Source organism: Quercus suber, unplaced genomic scaffold (genome assembly GCF_002906115.3).
Source record: "Quercus suber isolate HL8 unplaced genomic scaffold, Cork oak 2.0 scaffold_68, whole genome shotgun sequence".
NCBI lineage: Eukaryota > Viridiplantae > Streptophyta > Magnoliopsida > Fagales > Fagaceae > Quercus > Quercus suber.
This window is the reverse complement of record NW_027069533.1, coordinates 1835669-1847594: the sequence shown is the minus strand read 5'-3', so window position 1 is coordinate 1847594 and position 11926 is coordinate 1835669. Positions and strand designations below refer to the sequence as shown.

The following is an 11926-nucleotide window of genomic DNA, read 5'->3' as shown; positions in this document are numbered from 1 at the left end:
ACACTAAAACAAAAAACAAAAACCTAAGGCTACCAATTGTGTAATTGGTTAGAAAACAAGAGTCATAGTGTCATACTACTATATCGTAGACTACTGTAGTTTGACTGAGACAAGAAGCCGTAAAAGCAGAAACCTGGCTTAACCTTCCTGGACACATTGGTTAAGGCAATACCCCAGGTGCTAGTTGCCACGGATGGCTGTATAATTACCATCGAGACATGTTGTGGATCAACCCCTGAAGGGCCTCTCTACTGCCTGATGGATGACTTATGGTGCAGAATTCGGACTAATGATCCCATGATGTGCACCAGATGGAATCCGCAAAGGGCAGTCAATGTAACTATTTGGAACATATTGGCCAACATGTACTAGTCTATTAATATTATGCCAGAAATGGCAAGCCTATTTGTTTCAACGAATAGGCTGAGCATGGACTGTAATGTACAAACATGCTTGCTGGCAGAAAAAGAGAGATGAACAACTAATTATAAAGACAATTAGTAAAAAACAAGAGATTACATTTGTAAACTGTAGAGAGAAAGATTTGTAACACCGCCTCATTAATATTAGAAAACAAACAAAACTATACTTTCAAAGAGAGAGAGAGGGAGGAAAAAAAAAAAAAAAACTCTTTCATTAAAGATGGTTTCAATCTAAATTGGACTCATGATAACTTCCTCCATCACCTCTACTCTCATGCTCCCAAACCCCAGATGCAAGGCTCCCTTCATCAGACAAGCGTTTCTTGTTCTCTCCAGAAACTTGTGGGTGTATACCGGAACCTAGACTACCCTGTTGATCACATGTAAAGCTTGTCATCCTTTGCTCCATATAATCCTCTAATGGAATGCTGGCTGCTTGAACAAGGCTCAACAGGCTCATTCCTGGTACATCCAGATCCAGTTGCATGTCTTCACGATTGGGATGAGAATTCAAGTCTATTTGTCCATTGCTGGTCCCAGCCACCTCAGCTTTAATTCTACTCTGACTTGCTTCATTCTCCAGATGATTCGTTGGCAACTGTGCATCTTTGGGTTTGCCATTCATTTCTGATTTATTCCTAGGGTGCTTATGATCCTTCTGGGCAGTCTCTGCTTCACGTTCTGATTGGCGTTTCTTCTTGCGCAGCATAAGGGTTTTAAACCTGCGCTTTACAGTCATGCATACGTTGCATGTGCAGGTGGGGTTGTGCTTGCCCTTCCCGCTTGGGGGCTGGATGCACACAATACAACTGCAACCAGGGCGGTGTCGGGGATGTTTGGTGGTGGCTCCAACCGATGGTTCACCTGAATCCCCCACATTGTCTCCCAGAACTGCAGCACTAGCCAAAGCATCCAAGCCAGAAGGCTCACGTTCTTGAGCTGACTTATGGCTTCCCACAATTCTTCGCTTCTTGAAATCTGGGGAAGATATAGAGGGGGCTGAAATGAATCAGGAAATATTTTGAAACTCTGTTGAGAATAAAGATCATAAATTTTGAATGATGTTAACAGTGACCCCATGACCAATTCATGGATTTATCATAGGACTGACTTCATCACTTGCAACAAACATATGTGCCTTTGTATGGAATAAAAGAATATTGTCCATCTATTTATCTAAAACACATATAGATGAAGTCTGGTCCTTTACAAATTTTCAAATCCATATATCCACATAGAGTCAAAACTGAAACACCTGTTTTAATAGAAACATCAAGACACTGTACATGCGTGCACCATTCTTACAAATGAATTACGTCTTAAGAATTTTATTATATATAGTTTTATTACTAAAACCATTTTGTAAAGTACTGCAACACAGAAATATCATTATTAAGAAGAAAAATAAAGGCCAATGTCATACCTTTGCTTGCTCTCAAAAGATTCTCCAATTCCTTTTGACTGATCTCCTCCAGAACAGAACAGGAACACCTATGAGAACATCACAAACCGTAGGAGTATAAATTATAAAGAATAACTTTCGTCTCAAGAAAGATCTTCAAAGGGAGAAAACAGAATCTTCGAATAATGTTAGACCTGCTTGAATCCCATTCATTTTCTGAACATGTCCATTTTGGAGGGAGAAGAACTTCCACAGGCAACCTTCGCCATTTGGAGCAATCATCACACTGAGCCCATTGTTCCTGGCCCCTAGATGAAAGTACTCAGTATATTCAGCATATATAAATATCTAACACTTGATTAAATGCACATATTCTTTGGCATGCATGCAGTGATCTGAAAATGAATTAGAGGTTGGATCTTCTGGTCTCTACAGTCTATTGTCCACTGTGAGTTCTAAATTCATCATATTTGTACAATAAGGGTCAGGAAAAAAAAAAAAAAATGGGGGGGGGGGGAGGGTGGTATTCCTCGGACTCCCACCTTGTAAATCTGTCCCTGAATGAGGACTTATTTGCCTGCATGGAAAGTTTCTACTCCATTGCATCACTTATTCAATTGTTTTTTTGGTACGTTAATGCATTGAGTCACACCTTTGACATTCAACATTTTGGTAATATAATAATATTTATTTGAAGAAGATGCAGCCTAAAATATTAGTTTAGACAATGAACTCCAGGAAACATACAAAATCAGTGCAAATAACATTTCAAACAAAGTATTTATCAAAAACAAACATTTCAAACAAACTGAAAAGAAAGAATGAAATAGCTGGTAGAAAACTACCCCAAAAAAAAAAAAATGCAACTATCCCCTCAGAGCTGGGTTACTTCACCAATACAAAATGAAAACTAATAAGATATTACCAATCAAAAAAAAAAAAGATAACTAATAAGATATATTACACATGCCCTTACCTAGATGGCCGAGCAGTGAATATAGTCCTTTTTCCAAAAACAGGAGGTTCCTGAACAAGATGAACAAGGAATCAACACTTAAATCAATTACACCCAGGGAATATGCTGGAACCTGAGGTCCCACGCTTTAAACCCATTAGATATTCATTACTGAGTCAATGGTAACGATCATGATATACTTACATCATATTCCTCAAATTCATGGTCCTCAATAGTAACAACGCTAGGCTTGACACTTGGAGGTGGACGAAGCAAGTCCTGTGCTTCTTCCCATGTAAGTCTCAGCTCCAAAGCCTCTTCACTATTCATTAGCAGTCTCTTACTTTTAGCACCAATATTTCGAGTCCTCTTCTTCTCTGAAATTGGCATTGGTTGCTGCAGAGAATCTTCATTTGTCCCAAGTCCATGGTTATCACTTGTATGCAACCTGATATCCCCATCCCCCGAATGCAAATTTTCAGATAGGATTAGGTGAGGTTCTGTGCTTCCTTTCATTGTTTGAAAAAGCCCAGAGTAACCGTTTCCTGAAGGCAGATTCTCAATAACACCAGAGAAGGAGGCTTCCCCAGATGGTGTGCCATTAGGAAGGGCAGATGTGTGGGCATCCTGTGAATTTAACAATTGTATAGAAGTAATTATATCAGTTTCCAAGACACAAAAAGAATTAAGATTTGATCTGAAAGCAAGAAGATGAAGATGGTGGAGTGAAATACGCCAAAAAAGCTATACCTGTGTATCAACAGTGTTTGACGCCCTTCGAAACCCCATCACAAGTTTGCCTCCGGGATCTATCCGACTAAATGTTACTGCATTAAAACAGAGAAAAATGGTGAAACAAAACATAACATATTAGACATTAACTTCCAATTTTTCGATTAAAAGAAGTACAAAAATGTGATAAAACTAGAACAAGAACTTCTACAAATGCACCAAAATCTCTTGATCATCAAGCCAAGAGCTGAGACATGAATGTGAAGACATACTTAGTCCTGAAAGAAATCACATTACATATCTCACCAAATACCGTTGTACAGAGACATATATCAATGACAGGAGGCTATATAGATACATTTGAATTCCCTTCAAAAATAATTTAAAGGTGTACAACTAAGAAAAAATCTAGATTCCCATTATTCCGCAATAAATAATCACTAGGGGCAGAGCTAGGTTAAGCTGGTCCATGGCCCCTTAAAACATTAAACTTGTTTTGCTGCCTTAGCAAATAATATAAAATCTTTAAAATTTCGGATCCCCCCACCGTCCTTCTAACAACTTTTAGGGATATGTTGGAACTACATGGAAACAGTGTCATACATGACACTAACCACTGAAATATCACAAAAGGGGAGCATTAACAAGCAATATTCCAATGGATATGATATCAACAAAGCTGACTGAAGAACACACTAGTCGGACTCTAATATAAAAAACAAGAGAAGTAACAACTACACAGTATCAATAGATGGGATCGTAAATATAAATCAAAATAGTAATAACATTCCATGAGAAGGATTACAAATACTAAATTGTATACAAATACTAGCATGGCTCAAAAATTTTCCTCTTCATGCCAAACAATGTTCAGAAGGTTTTCCATAACATACTGCCATGGAGCGTCTCACAAATCAGTCCGTGACTTAAAATACAATTTACAGAATAATAATCACAACATACATGTATGGAAAATCCATGAATAAATATGAACCTTTATACCAGAATATAATGAAGCATACCAGTGTCACCCGCTCGTAATTGCATAGACTGTATGCAAGGGGTTACACCCTCTAAAACATACATCCTGCTGTTGTTATTGGGCCAAAATCTGAACTGAAACGTCCACTCATTCCCCTTCACATCTTGAATCCTTAAAGGCAAGCCTTCTGATTGAGAAATAGGAGGAAAATATGCCTGCATTGACTTTCAGCTTACACACACCCCAGGAAAAGAAAGAAAAAATGCAAGAAAAAGAAAAGGAAAAAAGAGAGAGAAAAGAGAACCAAACAACCAATTCAACCATATTAGAAAATGAACTTCTAAACCTACCTCAGCACATGCTTTTGGGAGAACCAAACGACCAATTCGACCAGCATCACTGGCACTCAGCACTTTCTCAAACAATGGCACAATAGTGGAATTCAAACTTTAAAAAATAACAAAGTTAAGGGAAGCACTATGTGTGAATCACTGGATAAACAATACTATATATAACATTATTAACAAAGTTATTAATTGATCATGGAGAATAAAAATAATAAAAAATAAAACCCAAGAAAATAGAAATGTGACAAAATCAGGGATACTCTCCAGATAATTTCTCCAGTTCTTGATCAGTAATCCTTGGCCAGTATCGAGGAAGTAATTGATTCTTCCCCCGTCCTTCAGCAGGTGGCCTAGCAATTCGCATCTGAACCACCCCCTTATTTGTCTCTGAACTTGCACTGAGGCCACTTTTTAGGGGTTTGGGCAATATAGGGCGAGATCTTTGCCCTTTTTGTAAAGGAGAAGGTGTTTTGCTCTGCTCATCTAAAGGTCCACCAGAAAATGGTATCATGAAATTTGGAGTTCCCAAGGTCATACTCAAAGACGGCTGAGTTAATGATTCATGCATATCTTTACCCTCTAACAATTGTCTACTACTCTCTGACTTGGCAAATGTTACTGATCCGACGGATGGTTGAGTCACATTAGAAAAGCCTGTGCCAACTTGAGATGCATTTGCTTCTCCTGTCTGAGATTGAGGCAAAAGGTTTGGTGCATTATCCTCTGCGATTCTGCACAATTGCATAAGTTTTCCCTCGTTGACACCCTCACTGACCAATTTTTTCTCAAAAGGACTGGATAATGAATCACCAGCATTATTCAATGTAAATGAACCAAATCCATTAGGAATTTCACCCCTCCAGATCTGCATCAAAAGAATAATAAAAGTCTGTGTAAAGCATGTAGTCTGACAGTCATATAATCTACTTCTATTCTATTGACACTGAAAGCATTGCATGTGACCACCCCATACATCCAAAATGTTGGTCAAAAGAGAAGGTGGATAGCATCCTCAACAAATAATACATTCAGCCAAACATCTATTTAAAAATAAGTTCTAAAAAGGAAGCAAAAAGCCCTTCCCATGATCATTTTAAGCACATCATTTATGACTGATGAGATTCTGCATCCATTTCTGTGAAAGGAAGGAAGAGAAAGTGGGGGGCAAGAATGAAGAGTAGTCTGACCAAATTACAAACATTGTCAGACTTCCAACAGTGTACATACATACACAAACACCCCAAAAAGCATGACCAGGGATGAATTAGACTGCAAACAAATGCTTAACCCATATATAACATAACTGAATGAGCTAAAATACAGTGATTGCAACATTTCAAGACAATTATATAACCTAATATATTGGTAAATCTTACCGAATAAAGTCCAGAGCTCTTTGCACAGCTAATACACTCTACACCCCCAAAATCCAGGTACTCATACAAAGGCTTAGACATTATGCATCCACAGTGGATACGCTGTCATTTAAAAAACTCAATTAAAAAGAAGAAGATGAAGGAAATAAAGAAAGAAGGAAGGAAAATCTTGAAACAGGGGGAGAAAAAAGGAAGAAAATAAGAAGGGGAAAAAAAAACACACCACTTTAAGTTTACCTTGTTGCATAAACTGCATTCCCTCCAACCAGTTTCCTCCAGGTGGAATTTATCACAGAAAAGCAGATCCTCAAAGAAAGATCTAAGTAAAGACATTGCCACATCAAGAATAAGCCAAACAGGACATTGTGAATCCAAAATGATGAAAGTAAATAAACAAATAGAATGATATGACATGCTTTATCAATTATCTTTACGGCATAAACTAGAAATTGTTGTAGAGACCATCCGAAGTTCTGTAATCATGAAAATTAGTGGAGGAATTTTCAAAGCATAATTTAAAATTTCTAGCTCATACCATGAACAAAGAGAAAGTATTTATATTTCTTACAAGCAGAAGTGGAAGCAACATAACAAAAGTTGAACAAAAATCAAATAGGATAACCGATAACTTGAACATATAAATGCATAAGGTTGCCCGTGCCCAGGGACATTTGAATCACTTGATAGCTATTATTGTATTACATTAAACAGAGGATAACTGTGTTAATTAGATAAATAATCCAGATAAGAGTAATTCTTAAAAGGTTTTCAAGAATCCAGTACACAGTAAATCCAGTCGCCTATAATGCAGTTGATATCCTTAACTAAATTCGGTACCTAGTCGAATCGGAACATATAAATTGCATAACATGATAGCCATTGTGAACCATGCATACGTTCAATAGGCTGTGATTTCAGATTTCTCTTTTTTATTTCCAATTTCCCCGTTCACAAATTTATAATTTCAGGGGTAAAAATGAAAATTTGAGCGTCAACTATAGTCTATGGTAGCAGAGATACTTAGTTTAGTTAATATTATCGTAAGAATAGTTTCTCTTATCTAATTATAGCTTTTCTAACAGCAATGCCACCAATTTTTGCGTTATAGAAATTCACATTCTAAGCTAGACAAATCAACAAACACAAAAATCTCAACTTTAACACAATTAAAATAGCTTCAAAAGCAGCCCATTAAGTCAAACCCCCAATACACGGGGGGAAAAAAAAACCCAATAACAAAAATTCAATTCAACACCTTTCTTAAACCCAAACTACCCTTTGCAAAATCAAATCAAGCCCAATAAAGTGTGATAAATGAAATTGCATTGGATTCCCAGAGCAAAAGGCTATGAATAAAAGGAAAATTACCCGCACTTGTGGCAAAGATCGGCGAATCCACCGGATCGTAAAGGCCAGCCTCTCTTCCATTCGTGCGTATTGGTCGCTTTACACGAAGCATTCATGCAAATCTTGGACCCCATTAACCCAAAATCGAAGTCTGTCAAGCAAAGCAAGACACAAATCGAAATCAAAACCCTAAAACCCCTTTTGATAAAAATCGAAAATTTAATCACAAAATCATCATTAGAGACAGCACACACATAACACACACGTACGGAGACAGACAAGACACAGAAACACACATACACATACGTTTGAGATTCGACAATGATTAAGGAAATCTTTACTAACAACTATAAAAATATATAAAAGATTAAAAGAACCAACCTTGTCCAAAATCTTTAGGCCCCAATCTAGAATTGGTCATTCAAACAAACAAACAAACCTAAGAAAAAAAAAACATGTTTGTTATAGACTTTAATTTAAGAGCCCAAATAGTACTAAATAAAAAAAATAAAAATTTTTTTTTTACTAATAATCAGAACTAGTTGAAGAAGAAGAAGAAGAACCAGAGTGAAGTGGATTGAGATTGGCGGTGGTTCATGGAGGGTGAGAGAGAGCGTTACGGCGGTAGTGGGGCTGTGCGTGTGGGTAAGACCAAGAAAGCGTGTGTTTTTAGAGAGAGAGAGAGAGAGAGAGAGAGAGAGAAAAGAGGAGAGAGAGTGCATGCAAAGCAACAGATGCATAAAATGCATGCACGACACTTGAAGACACGCCGCTTAACAAAGTCGTCGCTCTCTCTCTCTCATCTCTCTCTCTCTCTCTCTCTCTCTTTCTCTCTCCTCCTACTACTTAAAAAAAAAATCTTCCGATAATTATACAATACTACTCCTGAAGTACGATAAACACATCTTACTAATTGATAATTTTTAATTTATGCCATACGCTCTGATTAGCATTTTTTATCGTCAAATCAAAATACTAATTGATTTTTTTGATATACGTTGGAATCAAACTCGGATCTTTTCTTGATAATAACAAATTTTACCGATTGAACTTAACTGAAACCCACCACACTTATTATACATAGTGTATGATATTGAAAGCTTTCATTATTTTTGTAAAAGGGAAGAGTACAATTGTACGACATTATTGTGTAGTGTATATAGTATCTTTTTTTTTATATACAAGATAGAATTCTACTCTAACATAATCTAAGTGTATATATATGTGAAACTCCCTCTTGACAACTTGAATCTCAATCCTTATCTTTCAAACTCTATAAGCACTTATATACACTAAGTATATAGATAATTAATTGGAGTAATTCTTGCGGACTCTCCCTGGTCCATTTAATTGTTATTAGGACAGTTGATACGATGACCTGGTGGTTTTGTGGGGGTGCGTGACCTGTCAATTGGATTTTAGGGGGAGGGGGTCCACTGTGGTGGCCTGCGGTCCAATTGAGTTCGCATGAGCTTTGTCTCCATTGGGACACGTGTACTGTGTAACGTGGGGGAAAAGGCAAAAAAAAAAAAATTGTGATATGGGTCTATTTAAATCCAAAGAGATTAGAGAGAGAGAGAGGATGAGAAGGTTCAACAGTGAACTGTGGGTGGGTCTGTTACAATAATACAACGTGAAATTTAATGCTCTTACAGTTGCATATAATTCCTCTCTCGGAGGAAAAAAAAATGTTGCATATAATTCCTCACCTTTCCTTTTTCTTTTTTCTTTTTTGGCTGAATATACCTCCCCTTTCCTTTGTCTCTTTACGTTAAATTCCAATGAATTGATTTCTTGTTATTTTCCTAGTTGGTGTTGTAGGCATGCTTCATATTTCACCTTCTTATATGACATGATTTGTTGTTATTATGATTATGGTTCAATTATTCTATACATATTCTTTGTAAAGGAATGATTTTGATTATTTTACAATTAAATAAAGGATTATTTTTATATTATTTGTGTGATTATAATATATATATATATAAAAAGAGAGTACAAGTCTGAGAAAATTTATACTTTTTTTTTAATTTTTATAGTACAATAGTTGGGGGAAGAGAGATCTCTATTAAAAATTGGCATTGTTGATTTTTGAACTATAAACCATAATCAATGGGCTAATCATAACCGGCCAGCACAAATGTATCGTCATCAATGGTATCGTTATTGTTGTCATGATGATTATCACCATTGTTGTAGTAACTATCGTTATCGTCGTCTTCTCTTCCTCTCTCACCCTCAGCGTCCTCGTCATCCTCTCATCATCCTTTTCTCTTTTCTTCTTCTTCTCCTTCTTCAGTGTTGTTGCTTCCGTCCTCCTCGTCATCATCTCACTATACCAAAATAAGTATATAATATCAAATGCTAATGCAACAAAAATCAATATAGAGGTATTAGACATATTCATTATGTATTATTGGCATATTCATTTGACCCTACAAACAACAAACCTATCAACTTATTGATAGGGTCAAATGAATATGATTGATTCCGTAAATTGAATATGAAACTTTTTTCTAGTATAATACATAATCAATTATTGATTATTTTCAGGATTTAAAACACTAAATTCCATTTTCTGTAAATGGTTTATTTAAATTGTATTAAGAAACAAATTTTGTGTGCCTTTTATTTTGTTAACATTAAATGAATTCCAATTTTATCTGTCAAATCATATTTAGCATGTTTCTTTGAGCCCAAAAGGTGCCTCACATTCACCTAACAAAATAGACTTGCATTGCTCTTTAAGGTAGCTTATACCAACCCTCTAAAGGTTCATTAGGCTTATGCCTTCAATCAAGAAGCTCATTGGGTTGCTCCACCAGAATGCTCGAGCCAACTTCGATCTCTATAAGCGCGCCCCACACACGGATCATATACAAACTCAAGGAGGAAGAGGATGCGATGTGGACGATGGTTGGTCACAATCTAAGAATTTGAGAGAGAATTTTGGGTTTCTTTTTTTTTTTTTTTCTTGAATTTTTTTTAATGGAAATTTAAAATTTTAAAAATCAAAACTACATTGTTTTTGAGACATTAATGGCACAATTTTGATGGATACCAACGAAATGAATGAATCGAACAACGTTGAAAATAAAATGACTAAATTGAACGAAATTAAAGTTATTTAATTAAATAGAGTTTTGGGCAAATTTAGAGGATGTAATTTGTAATTTAGGCTTATTGCATTAAAGGTATCATTGCAATATCTAAAATTTACTGCAACTTAATTTTTTGTTGCATAAGCCTATTACCTTAGACTCAATATCCCGCATTGAATATTTAATAATTGTAATAACAACTTTTTGCAATGACAATTTTTTTTTTTTTTTACTAATATTTTGGTAACAAATTTTTTTTTTTTTTTTGGGAGAAATTTTGGTAACAAGTTTACATTGCCCAATGGAGAAGTCTTCTTAACTATATGGATAAAAGTGGAGACAAAATCCCAAGCTTGCAGCACACCTAAAAAAAAAAAAAAAAAAAAACCCTTATAGTGTACAAAACTCATACATGTCAGTAGGGGTGCTGGGTGTGCATGAGTCAAGTTGAGTAAGCTTGCAGCACACCTAAAAAAAAAAAAAAAAAAAAACCCTTATAGTGTACAAAACTCATACATGTCAGTAGGGGTGCTGGGTGTGCATGAGTCAAGTTGAGGGTTTTTTCAACCCAACCCACTATGATGGGTGAAAAAAAAATTCAACTCAACCCACGTGGATCAAGTTGGACCCATGGGTTGGACCTTTTTTTAAATTATTATTGTTGTTATTATTATTATTATTATTATTATTATAATAAAATTGAGCATTAGAACAACATCATCACAAATAAGAGAAAATTTAAAGCCAAATAATCTTAAGCATAACATCAAACTAACACAAACTATACAAGGAGAACTTAGGGTTTGGAATTTATTTAGGAAGATGGGCAAAAAACTAAATATCAAAATTGTATAATATATTTTTAAATATATATTAAATATATGTGTGTTAGATTGGGTTAGGCAAGATTTGTGAATCTTATGACCCGAACTCAACCTAACCCACTATTAAAAAAATTCACAACCAACTCAACCCACCAACCCTTAAAAACTAACTCAACCTGGCGGATTGGGTTGGATGAGGTCGATTTTAGCAAGTTGATTGCACACCCCTACATGTCAGAGTCATGCCTTGAGTTAGAATCGATAGGCTGATCATAACCAACCAGCCCAAAGCCATCATCATTGGTGTCATTATTGTCCTTGCTTTCATCATCATCATCTTCTCCTCCTTCCTCATACTCACCACCATCATCATCCTCTCCTTCTCCTCCTCCTTCTTCACCCTTATTGTAGTCTTTATCATCATCATCTAGATATTAA

The 11926-nt window shown here is 35.9% G+C and overlaps 1 protein-coding gene across 3 annotated transcripts; it reads right to left on the bottom strand.

The window, feature by feature from the left end:
• Positions 1–497: 497 nt before the first annotated feature.
• On the bottom strand, positions 498–8331 carry LOC112005142 (B3 domain-containing transcription repressor VAL1). 3 transcript variants are annotated; one of them, XM_024037393.2, is made up of 14 exons: positions 8127–8331; positions 7945–8002; positions 7585–7714; positions 6454–6535; positions 6217–6318; positions 5101–5705; positions 4844–4940; positions 4534–4708; positions 3530–3606; positions 2984–3406; positions 2801–2850; positions 2019–2132; positions 1846–1913; positions 498–1421 (listed from the first exon to the last, which is right to left on the bottom strand). In XM_024037393.2, the coding sequence occupies exons 2-14, from the start codon at positions 7982–7984 to the stop codon at positions 649–651; spliced, it is 2736 nt and encodes a 911-aa protein (XP_023893161.1). In that variant the 5' UTR covers positions 7985–8002; positions 8127–8331; the 3' UTR covers positions 498–648. The 3 variants fall into 3 exon arrangements, with proteins under 3 accessions (XP_023893161.1, XP_023893162.1, XP_065629136.1); XM_024037394.2 differs by having other exon boundaries at positions 498–1400; positions 8127–8330; XM_065773064.1 differs by lacking the exons at positions 7585–7714; positions 7945–8002; positions 8127–8331 and adding an exon at positions 7054–7121.
• Positions 8332–11926: the final 3595 nt, after the last annotated feature.